The 17,137-nt window shown below is 39.9% G+C and overlaps 1 protein-coding gene across 1 annotated transcript; it reads right to left on the bottom strand.

Annotated features, from left to right (window-relative positions):
- Window positions 1-139: 139 nt before the first annotated feature.
- Gpr12 (G protein-coupled receptor 12) lies at window positions 140-15,677 on the bottom strand. Its single transcript, XM_071610795.1, has 3 exons — window positions 14,523-15,677; window positions 11,960-12,011; window positions 140-235 (listed from the first exon to the last, which is right to left on the bottom strand). The coding sequence occupies exon 1, from the start codon at window positions 15,675-15,677 to the stop codon at window positions 14,673-14,675; it is 1,005 nt and encodes a 334-aa protein (XP_071466896.1). The 3' UTR covers window positions 140-235; window positions 11,960-12,011; window positions 14,523-14,672.
- Window positions 15,678-17,137: the final 1,460 nt, after the last annotated feature.

The raw sequence follows: 17,137 nt of genomic DNA, 5'->3' as shown, positions 1-17,137 counted from the left end.
ATAGTTCTCAGACCTCCTTTCAAGTTTGCTTGGAGCCTTCCTTTCATATGAGTCCGTCTTCTCTCTATGTCTCTGGGGTAAGTGTCTTTATTTGCTTATCTGATAAGCAAATAAAGACACTTAACAGAGTCATCACGATCAGTTTGCATTCCCTTGTCCATGAAAATATATCCAGATGGATCCAAAGTCTACTGAGGATATTTCCTTGTATGCTGATGGGATTGCAGGGAGTTATCTGGAAGGCAATTTGGAATTTTAATGCAATACTCTAGAACTTCCTAAGGAAAAAATCAGAAGTGTGGGAAAAAGTGTAATTGGGAATATCCTTTGGAGCATGTTTTCAATAATAAAATTGGAATTGGCCTGGATAGTCAATAAAATGGGAATTGGCTAAATAAGCAATGGTTATTTCCATTCAACATAATTCTAAACCATTAAAAATTATGTAATCCAAGACTGTGTCATGCTTACAGAAATATGTTCATTGTACATTAAGTTAAAAAAAAAATACATGTTTTGAAAATCATGTTACAAAGCAGAATGCTGGTAAAGCACTTAGTACTTTTCCTGACTGTAACCATTTTTAAAAGCATGGTCTTAGGTTTTAGGGATGCATTTATAAATAATAAAAGAAAAGAATATTGCACAACTACAAGTGGTTACCTAGAAGAACCATGGATTTATAGGTCCTTTTTGTGTGCTTTTGTGAATTATCTTCATTATCTGTAACAAACAAGGACTTTTTAGTGTTTCAAAAGAATTTGCTGATCTTTGCTAACTTGCCATGTGTCTATTACTTTGGAATGATCTCAGACAAAGCCCTGAGGCTTTGAAGCAAGAGACACACAACACTACTCCATGTTCCTGCATTATGATTTTAGATATTTCCTGTCATGTCTCTAGGCTTTGTTTAACCCTTGGGGAACAATTTGTGACTTTTTGAGGTTTGGGAAAACTTGCTTATCCTGACGCTAAATTTTTCATTCACAATAATCTAAATAGCTCCACTTTTTGAGCTTCCATGAGTTGCTGCTGTATCTCCACGATCTCATCAGCAGCATCTCATGGATGAGGAGATTCAGGCTAAGAGAAATAAAATGACTTGCCCAAAGTAACACAGGAAGAAAATGAGAGCTCAGGTTTGGGCAGGTATATCCAACTTCAGGCACCAACTGACTACCTCAGCCTAGGACGATTGGCCAAAGAGATGTCACTTGCAATCAGCTCAAGGACGCTATTTCTATTCACAGTGAACTAAAAAGAAAAGTGAGAGCCGGGCTGGGCGGGACTGAGCTGGGTAGCTGGCTTGCAGGAGTCACACTTCACCAGCTGTCCAATTTCAAGAAGGGGACCTGAAAAGGTAAAGCACAAGCAAATCTGGTGACCTTGTCTGACCCAGACTTCAGTTTCCCCACACAGGAAGGAGGATGGCCCTGTGGGGAATTGCCACATTTTGAGGAAAGATGTGCATTGTTAATCCGTGATGAAGAAACATCATCTTGTAAAGCAACTCCATTGTGAGGGGTGGGCGGCTGTGAGGACCAAGTTGATTGTCCGGAAATGGCATAGTGTATATGTCTACACTCTTTCCAAAGGGACCATGAGTTGCCACCAACCCCAGGGGACAGACATTACAGAATCCTCCTTTGTAAAGCTGACACATGCCCCCAAAACCCATTGTTCTGGGAAGCTCTCCAGTTCACCATTCTCTAAATCCAACCAGAATCCTGAACAGTAGCAACAACAACAACAACCCACAAGGGAATCTATTGCACCAGAGTGGACAGCATACTCTTAAGAATGAGGTCTGTTTTGGAGAAAGGCCTTTTTTACCTACTTACCTGCCCTGGGAGATAGAGCATTAAGGAGTTTGATCCTGTGCTAGGCTATAGAAGCATTCCTTTGTACACACTTTTATAACAATGCTTATCTTTCTACCCCAAGCCAGTGCAAAATGTTTCAAAACAATGGTCAGTAGATTCCTTTGGTATTTATTTTTCCCACTACCCCTTTAGTGGAGGACAGTTGATGCTTTCTCTGAGGTGAGGTGGGCAGGTTCCCTTCAGCTCATCAGCAGACCTAGCAGGTACCCTCTGGAGTCCCCCTTACCTGTGGCTTCACCTTCTGTGCATTTAGCCTCCTCACCTGGCTCTGGCCCATGTTACAGCCCAGGTTCTTTGCTTCCTGTGACTTCTGGTCCTGGAGAAGGTGACCAGACCACAGCAAGACCTCAGGTGCATAATCACTCAAGCACAGATCCCAGATGGGCAGCAAATCCCTACCTGCAGAAGAGGTGCACTTCCTGTCTTTGCTCTTTCTGCACACCTGACACTATACCATGCTCCTGCTGAAATCAAATGTGCCTACTGCAGGTTGTTGTGGTGACCTCCTACCAGAGCCCACAGGCTGGCTTGCAGGAGTCAAACTTCACCAGCTGTCCAAAGCCCAGAAGGAAAGAGTGTACTATAAATCTACTATAGAAATATTATTAAAACAGGACCAATTGTCAAAGGAAAATCAGAATTCATTTTGAGGGTACACAGAAATATTTATTTGCTACTTCATTTAGGGCTTGGCCCATATAATTTTTGCACTTTTCTACATTCTAAAATTGGTATATGAAAATATCAGTCTAATTAGGATCTTGTAATAATGTAACAAAACTAAATTTTTTTACAAAATTTAATTTTGTTACATTGTTACAAATGTATTGTGAAAATACATTGAATTTTGTTACCCTTCCAAAGTATTGCTTTTCTGACACCTAAACTTCCAATGTCTATTCTATAGATAGGAAATCTGTTTCTAAACAGTGTATTTGGATAAATGGAAAGCAATCAACAGCCTCATTTTTGAACATTATGAAATTGACAACATTTTTACAAAACAAAATTTGTCACAACTACTACATGTTAAATGTCATGAACCTCATAGAAAACTGTTCTGTTTTTAACTAAATTATTGCAACATGAACTAAAAAACCTTCTCTCTGGCAACAAACAGAGTTATAGCATAGTGCAAATATAGTATTTGACAATGAATTACTTGTGCCATTTTAAAAATAAAAATAAAGTGCAATTCACTGTCATGCAACTCTCATGAAGCTGTTTGTTCAACCCAGAGTTGATACCTTAAGGACATTAAGAAAAGAATTAAATAGTATAGAAGACTGAGAGGCAGAAACCAGATATCTGAAAAGAACATCTGCAGTAATAGTAAAAATCATTTCTCGGATAGTTTTCTCCATGAGTATTTTAGTTTATATCTAGCTCTGTGCTGCCCAATATGATAGCTACTACCCACATGTGGGCTTAAGATTTTAAGTTGATTAAAAATGAAATAAAATTAAAAATTATTTCTCAGTTGCAAGAGTCAGTTCCAATGCTCAATAGATAAACAAGCAAGAAATTGCTATACAGAAAAATTCTATTCCAGAAAGTTTCATCAGACAGCCCTTCTCTGGCATTTTATTCAGGTAATCACAATAAGCAGGAATAAACTTGATAGTTCTTCAAGTAAGTTGTTATTTTTCTATACTAAATATTTACAAACTAATAACTATAGATTACATTAATAATTGATTAAATTATACAATTCAAAACATGTACAGTGACATTGACATTAAAAATAATTCACCAATTATTAAATTGTCTACTTTTAAAGATACAACACATAAAAACATAAATGTAGAAAGACTGAGTGTGTATTGTTAAACTCTGAGGTTTGGCACTCATATTATTTTATTTAATATTTCTTGCAGAAGAAAAGCAACCTTGTTTTTATATGTCCTCAGTGATTTTCCATTGCCAAAACCTAAATGAAAGTGCATAAATTATATCTGTATTAACAGTGCACACACACACATTGCTGAATCACACTTTGACTAGTTGTTGCTTGCAGTAAGGGTTATTATTCTTGGGTCTCAAAGTCTATGAGTAGCTAGAATGGTTGTCCAAATTCACTTTACTCTCAATATAACATCTTTTTGTCAAAGATAGACCATTTTCTGAAATGTTTGCAATCTCGGCACACAAGAAAATAGCCAATCCACGTTTTTTCTTACTCAAAGAACTAAGAAAGCAACTGCACTGCTTTAAAAGAGAATCCCTGTTTTTGTTGATTTGCTTCTTTTGAGGTGTCTTCAGGTCACCTGAAATTCTGTAATTTCAAATGTCTTCCATGCTTCCTTTGAAAATAATACTGCTTGAGACTCTTACAACAAAATTGGATCAAGAAGACTAGGGCCCCATGGGCTCAGCAGAGGGATGGTGGTGGCAGAGAGTAGAACGGACTCATCCCCTGTGCAAACACTCAGCGCAGTTCACCTAGGTCGTGCACAGGTGGCTCAGGCAGAAGCAAGGAACCCAGCTCAACTTATGGAGCAAGAAAATATTCTATTGAGAGGTGTTACAAAGAAGTTTTGAGCAACTACTGCTGCTACAATGAAGCAGAGCCTGTGGGGGACACAGAAATCAACCCTCAAAGACAGATGGCTGGCAATAGTGTCCAGGGGCACAGGTGGTGGGTGTGGTGTTGGACAGACCTGCCACCTATGAATGGAAGATCTCAGGTACATAACTTAGTCTCTCAATCCTTAATTTTTATTGGAGATAATAAAAATGCCTAAAGATCATTGGGTCATTACAAAGACTGAAAGTGGTTTTTAGGTATAAGTACTTGGTATCATGTCTGGAACATCAACCACCCAATGCATTTTAATATTTGCTGTGACTTTTAAGGATAGTAAGTCATTATCATTTCCACAAGTTCACTGACCTGTCTTGCAAGGAGTTTCCCTGCCCCTTCTCAAAAGGCTTGGAAAAATACACTTCTGAAGATATATGGCTCCAGCTTCTTTCCTTCTGGCAGGATGGAAGTGCAGTCTGGACTTCTACATAGTTCTTTTTAAAGCTTACCAGCCCGGAATGACGATGACTCAAAACGCTAACATGTCACATGTTGGGCATGCAAACATCATACATCCTGTATTGAACATACAGTGATTTCTGAAATGCATAGTCAATTTATGAAGCCAACAGATTGTTGGAGAATTTTGGCCCAGACACTATGAAAATTTAGTAAGCTCCTGTGTGTGCAGAGACAGGATAAGGAAACAGGAGGAGATGGGCCATGGATTGCTGGGTCTGCATGTCTACATGTCTTCAATTCTAGAATTAGTGCTTTCAAATGCATCCTTTGTGGATGTGAAGAATGAATAAGTCAATACTTGTAAAACTTTGATTTGAGGATAGTGCCCGACTGCAGAAAATGTTAGTCCTGATTGCAATAATTATTATTCAACTGTAACCATCATGTCTAGTAGTCAGGAGTAACAAAAAATCATTCAGACCCAGAAGACGTACAATAGACAAATCTTTTATATTTCCAACTCTTCCTTGTCAATGAAAATCTGCCCCAGAATAAAGTTCTGGATGACTTACTATTCCAGTACATGTTCTGGGCCTCCAGCTAATGACATTTAGAGGCCACAACCTTCCCTGGCCTGGGCTTCCTTGTCCCTGAAGCGAGGCATTTGGAAAGAACTAGCCAGCTTAAGAATGTAGACCTAGGACTCCAATACATCTAAAAGATCTATTTAAATGGAAAAATTCTGTGCTGTGCTTTATGTTTGGAAAGCCTGCATGTAAAATAGTAGATTTTTTACAATAAAGAAATATTCTTATTCATGCAAATCCATGTCTACACAAATACTATCTGTTGGTCACTGGGCTTTCTCCCCCCCTAAACACACACTGTTGGTGGATTTCAAGAAACATGAATAAAGTTTTTAAAACCTTACATTATTAAAGTTTGCAAAGTACCTAAATGTGAGGTTTTAGTGATTACACTGGGATTCATTTAAAGGCAGTTGAAACCTATTTTTTTTTGTTTTGTTTTATATATGAGAATTGGTTCAAGTTAAATGTCATTTGAAAAACAAAATTCAATGAATAGTCAGCCCCATTCTGAACAAGCTCAAGTCATTTTCATGTCAGTCCTTTGAATCCCACCACTGTTTGCTCTCCAGGGAAACTTTGGGGCTTCTTTGACCTCATAGAAGTCCACCCTGCTCCTTCAGACCCATTAATACCCCACTGTCTCCAGACAGCCAGCCTGCCCTCCAGAGCCCACCTCAGGTCTCTGAGTGATTGCAGGTGTCTGGGCCATCCCTTTGGCTCTGAGCCCAGCTGCCTTTGGAGAGTCGTGTTACCCTCGTATGAACAGCCATCCTTCACTAACTTCACTGGGCATCTCCTAGTAAGCACTACTTGTCTCTAATGTTCACAGTGACTTATATAAAGTCTACGTAGTTTTAGGAAATTCACTTAACCTCTCTGTGCATACATTTCCTTATTTATGACGTGGGAGATTAGCAATGCATATCTCAGAGCATTGCTGAAAACAGTATGCCAGATAATATATGTGGGGCTTTTATCTGGGTACCTATCGCACTAAGTAATGGAAGCAATATTAGTAATTTCAAGGCCTTGGGCAAGTGTAAGCAACAACAGTAGTCATAATAATACTAAGGGAAAGTGGCACCAAGTAGTTAAGTGTGAGTACAGATGCTCCTTGACTTACGATGGGGTTACATCCTGATGGATCCACCATAAATGGAAAACACTGTTAAGTTGAAGATGCATTTCATGCTCCTAACCCACGAATGCCCCAACTTAGCTGCATAGTACTCTGTAGAGTGTCAGGTTTTTCTCCTCATGATCCCAGGACTACTAGGAGCTGTGGTTACTGCCACCACCTAGAAACCCAAGAAAAGATCCGACCAAATATCAATAGCCTAAGAAAAGACCCAAATTCAAAATTGGCAATATGGTTTCTACAAATGAGATTCACTTTGGCTTCATTGTAAAGTCAAAACATCCTAAATTGGCGTCTATCTGTACTATCTATGTTAAACCTTCCCTGTGTCCTATATTACCCAACACTGCGAGATAGTTTCCTGGAGCATGCTTACTCTACCCAATTAGAACATGAAGACTGCGAGAGGTTCTGGGGTTTGCTCTGAGGCCAGTCAAGTAGGAAGGAACAGGCAAGGATGCAAGCCTCGGAAGTCTATGTCCCAGGCTCATCTCTGTAACAGGAAGACATCCCAAACTCTCAGGTGAAAATGCATCACAGATTCATGTGGGTCTGGGAGCATACCTGCTTCTGTCCCAAAGTCTATATACAGTGGGCGGTGGTACTCTGCTTCCTAAACGGTTGGATTTGTTGCTCCTCGGACTGCATTAGGAACTTACAACAGAGAGTGTCTTTAATCATACCCATTTTCAAGTGCTTGAAATATGCTGTCCTACCTTCAAATGATTCTAAAGGAAACTGTACAAATCAGCAATAGTGCTTTGAAATGAAGAGGGGCACTCATGAGAAGGACATCCTTCTAGGCTAAGTGTCCATGTGTGCAAGTTGGTCAGTCCCTAGCATTAAGAAAAGTTGCTCCAAACCTGTCCATTGCTCCTATTACTGATCTCTCTGGACTATAAACCAGTGGGCAACAAGATTAGTGTAAAGATGGGGTAAGATGCCAACTGTCCTGAGGACGGTTCTCAGGATAGAGTCATAGATGTGTTATCCCCACTGAAGCTTGCCAAGATTGTGCCAATCAGATGCCACAGCACTAGCCTGAAGGTCAACTTTGGTCAGCGCCATAGCTTTGGCACGTTCTCACTGAAGATCTTTGGTCTGGGATTGGAGAATGAAGGTGGAAGTGTGTAGGATCACAGGAGAAGTGTGAGAGTGCACCTATGCATGTGTGCACAGTCACATGACCAGAGAAGGTGCAAGGGCATGGACACATAAGGCGTGGCTGGATAGCTAAAGCCTGGCTGTGGACTATTCTGGTCATTCACAAATAGGTCATGAGCAGGACAGGAAAAAGAACAGTCTCATTGGACTTTTTTCCTCTCTCTGCATTCTTTCTATCAGAGGTACATGATGCACAGATGCTGACAGTGGTACAATTCCAATGGAAGGGACGGAGGTTATTTGAGCCTGATGAACTAGAAAATAGCCTTGAAAACAAGAAATTCTGCAGAAATCAGTACAAGGCGGCCCATCTACAAACCAAAATCACCTGAGGGTCTGATGCGAGAACAGCCTGGCATAGACATAGCAGAAAAAGTTCATAGTTTCCAGTTACCCTGAGCAGTTAACATCATAAATAACACCAGGTTAATGTTAAGATTCCACTAAAGTTATATGGCATGCTCCTCAAATCCAGTGTACATCAGGATCCTCTGAAGAACTTGTTAAAATCACATCTCTGGGCCCTACAACCTGAGTTTTGAGCAGCAAGTCTGGAAGAGGCCTGAGAATTCTGTATTTTTACATGTTCCTAAGAGATGTTACTACTGCTGGTTGGAGCCCACACTCAAAGAAACACGGTAAGCAGAATGGAGAAAATTCTAACACTCTGCTTTAGGTCTCACTCCATTTAGTGAATTATTCCCCATTTTGATTAATAGATTTGAAGAGGTATATAAAGGCATAGTATAGGATATGAGGAAAAAACACCAGGAAAATGATCAAAAGACTATTAAATAAAATAGAGAATAAGTGTTTTAAATTAAGAAAAGGAGAACAATACTATTTAATGAGTATTTTCAATATGTAAGTGTTGACTGTGACTAACAGGGTTCTCTGGATTTCCAGGGGCTGGGCTAAGACAAAATAGAACTAGAGTATAATAAGATTGAGATTAGGAATATAAAGTCATGGCTAAGCCTTGAGGGAAAGTGTAGAACTTCAGTTTCCAAAAATGTGTTGATTTAAATGACTTAGATTTGATATTGAAATTTTTGCTTCAAAAATTTTCTTCTAATTCTTAGATTCTATAGAACCCAACAATAAATTTGCTCACAATTCAAAAGGATTCTAGAAGGAATAAAGGTAGGGTAAGATCAGAATCAATTTTCCCTTAGGTTACACCCTAGTAACCACATACCTGTAAAATGTCACTGTCCCTCATTATTTGAAAGGTTCATATTTTCAGAAGCCCAAATAAGAATCCCATAGATTCAATGTATGTTGTTTGATGATAAACGCAGATCCCAGTCTTTACATAGAATTCCATAAGATGCTCTTTCATCTTTTAAGTGTTAGAGGGATGTCTCATGAAAATCAAAGGGAGATCCGTAGAGGAAAAGGACCAGGGTGAGAGGAGGGGAGGGAAAGGTGAAATACTGGGGAATATTAGTGGACAAATTTTATTATTATATTGTGAGCATGTAATAATGTACACTACAAGTATAATATACCAATTTTTTAAAAAGGAATAAAATAAAAAGAAGACACAGCTCTACACTTACAGATGTGAAACTATTGTCCATGACATATTATGGAAAGGTTATGAAACACCAGATAACATTACTCCCATTAAATAAGTCATTGCTTCTTAGAAAACAAAATGCTGCTCTTTCACTTTTTAAAATATAAATATTCTACTATAAATAGTCCATTCAAATAGTTTAGAACCAAGGGAATTTGTGTACCACTAAATGTTTTCATTTTTGCTCCAAACTTATTTTTTAATACACACACACACACACACACACACACACACACACGTATATTAGTTGCCAATGGACCTTTATTTTATTTTTTTATATGTGGTGTTGAGAACCAAACCCAGAGCCTCGCACATGCTAGGCAAGTGCTCTACTGCTGAGCTATAACCCCAGCCCTCTCCAAATTTATTTTTAATTGAGTTTGCTCACTGATACTCAGAGTTAGCATTTGAATTTTGATGACTTAAAATTTCTAGCCAGACGTGGTAGCACACACCTCTAATCCCAGTGACTCAGGAGGTTGAGGCAGGAGAACCAGAAGTTCAAATCCAGCTTCAGCCACTTACAAGTTCTTAAGCAACTTAGCGAGATCCTGTCTCAAATACAATATATATTTTTTAAAAAAGGACTGGGTTGTGGCTCAGGGGTTAAGAACCCTTGGGTTCAATCCCTGGTACCAAAAAAAAAAAAAAAAAAAAAAATCTATATCTCTACTATAGATATTTTATACAAATGAGATATTTAAATTACATGTTAACATCCACCTCTACTATGTATTCTTACATTCTTCAATTGGATATGATAGTTTGTGCCTCTTTCCACAGGAAGGAAACAGAGTATATGGAATACACAGGATAAATGTTAACATTAACAGTATTTTTTGTTGCTAAAAAATAAAGATGAGATACTTTAAAATCTCTCTGGTTACCTGTCTAAAAAAAAGTTACTTTGAGATGGGTGTAGATGAATCTTAGAACCAAGAACAAAAGTTTCTGTCTCACCCTTCTCAAGATGAATTCATGTAGGTACACACAGCCCCGGAGACACATCACTGGAATCATAAAGAAAATCATCTTTGGAAAAAAAGGAGGTGAAATCTTGGTTGCTACGTGTATTCACTCACACATATAAAAACGTATTGCCTGTTTATGAAGTTCCCAAGAGAACTTTCTTTAAGATAATGAGAATTAAGAGTTTAAATCGAGAACATTAACATATAAAAATATGTCCATAGATCTCTTTTAGATCATACTGAGAAGTTCTAGTATAAGTTTAAAGTTCATATCCATTGAACACAGGTTGATTATTAACCTCAGACAAAAATAGACACTCTAAATGTATATTTATGTATATAATATTTATATGTTATACTTATATTTTAAGAATACTGAAAATGTGACACTTAAACTTGGAAGTCCAAGTGTTATTTACAGACCATCAGATGAACATCACACAGGAGCTTTTGAGAAATCAGCCATGCCCCATACCTGCTGACACAGAATCTGCATTTTAATAAGACTCTCCAGTGATTTGCATACCCTTTAAAAATTGAACCTTGGAAGCCCTAGGCAACATAACCATTATTTTTTTTTCTGCATTTTGTTCTAGAAGACAAATTTGTCTGCTAATTAAAACCATGATGTATAAAACTATTAGTTCCATAATGCTCAAATTTTGGACCAGATTTAAATATTCTAACCAGATACCAAGACCATCCAATAGTCATTAAAACTTTCAAAGGGAACCAAAAAAAAAAAAAAAAAGCAATCTGTTCCTTTATTATAGTGGGCATACAATCAAGGTGAAAATGTAAACATTGTTCCAAATAACACCATAAATGTCACTTGTTTAATATATATTTATAATCTAAAATGGTAAGTCGTTCTAATTTCACATGATATATACATGACCATGAAATAAAGACAGTCATTAATTATTTTAGTAATGATTTAAGAACTTCCTTAAAAAATTTAAGAACTCTCCAAGATACTTTTATTGACATGAAATATCTCTGTTCTACATCTGCTCTTTTATTTATTTTTTAATATTTAATTTATTTTTTTTAGTTGAACACAATATCTTTATTTATTTTTATGTGGTGCTGAGGATCGAACCCAAGGTCTGGAACATACTAAGGCAAGTGCTCTACCGCTGAGCCACACCCCCAGCCCCTCATCGGCTCTTTTAAACTTCTTATTTCAATCCTGCCTTAAATCCTGGAGGAATCTAAGACTATTCATGCATGACAAGTCATTTGAGGAATTCTCCCCACCTGAACTGATATTCGATTTAGGCATCCAGGGAAGAAGGGGCTCAGTTTCCCCTCATTGCCCCTGCACAGGAACCAGGAAGAAACAAACTTGAGCTGGTTATAACTCAGTGCTAGAGCACTTGCTTATTATGTATAAGGTCCTGGGTTCAATTCCCAGCACCACAAAAAAAGGAAAAATAAAGAACTTGATTGATAAAAAGAAATAAAGAGTTAAGGTGTAAAAAGAAATATGACTTTGGCTATCCACCACTTGGGTAATTAGCCTCAGCTAAGGATTCTAATAAGGTAAGTAAATTGCTCCATCTTCAAAGACAACTGTTTTCACTGAAAATAATATAAATTCCTTGTAAACTAGAAATAGTAACTACATGGAATAAAAGATTACCTGCTACCTCAGGGCTGCTGGAAATCTGAGAGTTTTCCATATGTATTCGTTCCTGTTGCAAGATAATGTTATTGAATATATGAATGCATACACACACGTAAACATATACAAATACATTGACATACATGCACATTACTTAACAATTAACCTCATAGAAACAAAGCATCCTTGTAGAAAACCACCTACACATTCCAAAATCTTCATAATTTAAAGTAAACTGTAAGGACACATTAGAATTGAACTGAAGAATCCCTTAACTGAAATCTGTTATTTTAAAAATGCTCAAAAGCAGCCATGGGGCTAGTATTTACAAGATCATTATACATACAGAGCACGGTACAAATAGATCTCCTTTACTTACAGCCATATTGGCTATCATTTCACATGTCATTTAAAATAGGAAACTTTATTTCCTAATTATAGAACCAAATTTTTGTAACAATAACATGTTAAAAAGCACTTTTTCCTTTGCCCCCACATCCAGCATTGTGCAAAGAAAGAGCAAAACTTAGGCTTTGGAAAACCCAACTTCGAATTTGGGATCTACCCTGTGGCTTTGTAGACTTAGCACATTTCTTGTCCTTTTCTCTGATTCTTAGTTTTCTGACCTGCAAAAGTGTGTTTCTGTGATTAAAGCTAAAGAGCAGGTAAAATTTCAAGCAGGGGGCTTAGAACCCGTTATGTTGTCTATAGCAGTTCATATTGTCATCCTTATAATTCTTACTATTGAAATATGCAAATGGGAGCCACAATTCCTATGAAGGCGTCATTTATTGCTTTAAACCTCCTCATCAATATTCCCCAACCCATGTCAAAACACTTACCTTGTCACTTCTCCCATAGAGAGACGTTATGAAATTTTAAGTGATTAAAAATGAACAGACTCATCATATTCAATCTACCAAGTCTATCCAATGTTCAAATATATTTTAAAGGCATCAACTTGATTAGTTTGTTCATGCGGCAAGATGCATTAAAAATCCTTTTTCATTTCTTAAATATTTCAGTCCCTCTCCCACTTCCCTAAGTAACCTCAGGGAGGAGACACAGATTCAAGTAGAAGATTTAGTCACACTTGTGCTACATTAGAAGAGGCTTTGGAGAGATAGTATCAGCATAGAGGCTGCTGGCATGATCCTAAGACCACTATGAGCATAATATTTGGAATAAACCAATGTAGTTAAATTATTACAAACAACCCCTCCCCAAAGGCCCTGAAATACTGGTCTTGCTGCTGTGGGAATGTTGATGAGCTGTCCAGATATTCTTCTCTGGTTACATAGACACAGCTATAATTTCATTACAAATAAAGGAACAGTAACTGTGTCTTCATCTCTTTACACTAACAGAAATGACATGCAGTCTCAGTGACTTTAAAGTATATTTAAAGTCAAATTTTTCTGTGAAATTTCCCAAGGCAATCTTTGCTTTCCAAAAACAGGCAATACAATTTTTATTGCATTTAAGTTTGTGTGTGTGTATGTGTGTGTCTATATATAAAAAGAAGGAAAAATTCAAATTTAACTTTTCATGAATAACCATTTGATTATTCTGCTTGTGAACTCACAGGATATAGTAGATACATACCACAGTCATGTATGTATGTTGTTCATTCACAAACTTAATCATTAAATAGGAGACCACCTGTTTCAAATGTATTCTTTGCTACAGACAATATAAAAAGAAAAACTTGTTCTATTCAATTCTATTTATCTCAATCAAGAATAACCACTAATATATTCTTAAAGAGAGATAGGAAAGGTTATGTTTGCATAATTCATGATAGCTTCACATTAATTTATTTTTCAGAACATATTAAACTTATTATGCTTTCAATAGTTATCATTAATAATTTTTGTTTTGTTTCCTGAAAACTATCATACTTTAAGAAACTACAATAGTGGGACTAATCAATCCTATTTCATGTATTATTGATTTTAGAATGGATGTACTGAAAAATGACTCTCTTAATTCTAGATTTGCATGGCAACATTTGAAACTAGTGGTCTAACTAACACAGGAAACCATGCAGAATGAGTCACAGCATTTATAGAAATTGCAAAGTAATTCTTATTAACAGTAATCACTCAAAGGAAACAAAGAACGAATCAGAATGAGTTCATGGTTTCAGTGTTGGTAACTCATTATTAAGTTTATGCTATAAGAAACAGGTCCCTTCCAAGCATAATTATGTAAATAATTTTTGTTGGCTTCAAAAAGATCATATTCTGTTCAATACATGCAATGTTTAAAGTCTACTTTGATTTTTTTAAAAAAAAAAAAGAAAATTCAGAAAAAGTAATTCCTTCTCCATTTTCCTTAATAACTCAGATTTATTTTAAAGTCCAGGTAAAAACCCTGGAACTTGTTTATTTAAATTAACATCATGGCCATGTCATACCCTTTCCTTTCCCACATACCACCATATAAAACAAAAACAACACCCCCAAATATAAAATAAAACAAAATCCTTGTCCCAAAACAAGAAGTAATGCTGAGCAGTCAACAACTTTTTTGAAAAAGTGACAACACTGGTAACATCATTTTCACTCGGTCACTTAACTCATTTAAATGATGTCATTGCTTCACCAATGCTAAGTATTCCTGCGGCTTGACAGAGAATCCAATGCAAAGAATTTAAGGGAGCACATCAGCCATTGGGTGGGCAGTGGAAGTGCTTGCCATAGGCAGTGTCCTTCTAGGTGGAAGGCTGCTACACATCACTAGGCGATCGTGCCCTCTGGGACAGGCTGGATGGGATGCAGCCGCAGCAGATGAGGCAGAGGGCTTTCTGGATCTCTTGGTTTCTGAAAGCATATATAACAGGATTGATGATGGAATTGTAGGTGGCAGGCAGGAGAGTAGCGTAGGTATAGATGGAAGGATAGGTGTAATCTGCTATCAAGGAATAGAGGGTGAAAGGCATCCAGCAAGCAGCAAATGTCCCAAGGATGATAGCCAGGGTGGAGACCCCTTTCCGGGTGGTCACATAGTGTGATGTGGCCAGGAAGTGGTGTTGCAGGGCTATCTGATGGGCGTGCCTCATCACAATCTTACAGATCTGAATGTAGAGTTGAAGCATCAGTGCAAACATAAAGAGGAAAGAGACGGAAAGAATGGCTGCGTTGTTCTTGGTGAGAGGTCTGACCACGCTGCAAGTGGACTCGTCCCGCAGGCAGTTCCAGCCCATGACAGGCAGTAGCCCCAGGCAGATGGAAGTCCCCCAGAGCATGACCAGCATGACATAGGTAAATGTGACCGTCCTTTCGGAATGGTACGTCAGAGCGTAATACAGCGAGAGGTAGCGGTCAACAGTGATAGCCAGCAAGCTGCACACAGAGGCGGAGAAGGAGGCGACAATGAGTCCGATGGTGACCAGTTTGGTGGCTTCTGACTGAAGCAGGTAGGCAAAAACAAAATTGATGATGAGTCCAATGCCAGCCAGCAGGTCTGCAAGAGCCAGACTGCCTATCAGCAAGAACATAGGTGCTCGCAGGCTAGGGTTGTGGAAGATGATAAGGACCACAATGGCATTTTCACAGGAGATGAGGGTTCCTGAGGTACACAAGACAATGTCCCAAGGGTTGACTATGAGCTCAGGCTCTGACTCTACAACCGGAACCTGGGAGGAGACAGCGGCTGAGATGTTCTCGTTGGCACCGGCATCTAAATAATCCCGAGGCAGCCCGCTTAAATTGACCTTCAGGTCTTCATTCATTTTAACCCCTGTCCTCTTCAACGAAAAGACAGGCTTTTTAATGTTTCGGTATAGCAGGGTAACAATCCACCATCATGCAACACACACACACACACACAAACAGAAAGCCAGCGCCTACTCAGATACCAGAATCAAATGACACAAGCTTTGGGAACTGTACACTGGTGACTTTAAAAACAAAAGCCAAAGTCTCCGTGGATTAAACCCCACAACAAAAATGCCGTTTGGCATTGGGGAAAACACAGGGTAGGACTTCAAAACACGAGCGTGAGCGATGTGGGCACACACGGACTCGCAGCGGTCTGTTCGCCAAAGCGCTGGGAATGCACATTTGAGAATCACATCTTGCATGCTGAAAATGAACAACTGTTTCACATCTGGGCAGCTGCTCAAAACACCACGCGGCAGCCGCAAGTCTCGAGTCGGGGACCGCCATCCTCAATGGAATGTTTAAATGGCCTCGAACTCCCACCTTCCAAAATCATCCCTCGCGCGCGTGCACACCCTCAAACACACACCCCCACCAGAACAAAGAGGGGGTCCCAGACTCCCCGCCGTGTGCACGGGGCAGTCGGGGAGGACCACAAAAGGCAGGTGTACGCAATGGAGGTGCTGAGACAGACAGACAGACGGATGCCCATGCATTGCCGCTGCTCCCCTCGCGGCGGGGGAGCGCGGCGGACGCGAGAGTGACAGACAGGGCGCGGGTACGGACGGCCCGCAGGGGCGGGGGGTCATCGAGGGGGTCACCTTGGCACGCCCAGATTGAGGGGTGTCCTCTGGTGCTTCCAAAGAGCGCGGGCTACTCGTGTGGCATGTCGGCGCTGGTGCCCGCAGCGGCGAGGGGCGGTGGCCCCGCTCCGGAGTGGGCCAGAAGGGCGCGGGGCTCGCGCTCCACAGCAGGTGAACTGCACGGCGGCAGGTGAGCGGCGGGCTCGGCTCTGGAGCCCAGCTCTCCCTACAACGCCCGCCCTGCCGCACGCTCACCGCGCGCGCGCGCCCCGGCCCCCGCCTCGTGCGCGCCCGCCCGCGGGAGCCCCGGGAGGCCGCGCGCGCCCTCACAAGTCTGGGCTACGCGGGGGCGCGGGCAGGCGAGGGCTGCCCAGGGCGTAGGGCGCACACAGACAGCAAGCTGAGAAATGCATGGTCACCCTGCCCGCCTGCTGCGCCCCGCACCCCACCCCGGCTGGCGGCTCAGGGCCTGCGCCCCTGCGGGACGGGGGAGAGAGCGCTTCTTGAGAACCCCGTGACCTATTTCGTTCCTGTGGTTTCCCTGGAGAGTCCTACCCTCCAGGGTCCCGACTTTTCAGCTCCTTAAACTGCTATAGTTATGGCCGAAAGAATTGCTTAGGGTGATGTTGTATTCAGGATCAGCACAAGGGGTGCAGAGTTTCCATGTTAGGGAGGCAGATCCTTGAAACAGCAAAAATCAGGGAGCTCTTTTAGAATTGTAGTTATCC

Source organism: Marmota flaviventris, chromosome 4 (genome assembly GCF_047511675.1).
Source record: "Marmota flaviventris isolate mMarFla1 chromosome 4, mMarFla1.hap1, whole genome shotgun sequence".
Taxonomy (NCBI): domain Eukaryota; kingdom Metazoa; phylum Chordata; class Mammalia; order Rodentia; family Sciuridae; genus Marmota; species Marmota flaviventris.
This window is presented reverse-complemented; position numbering and strand designations above follow the sequence as displayed.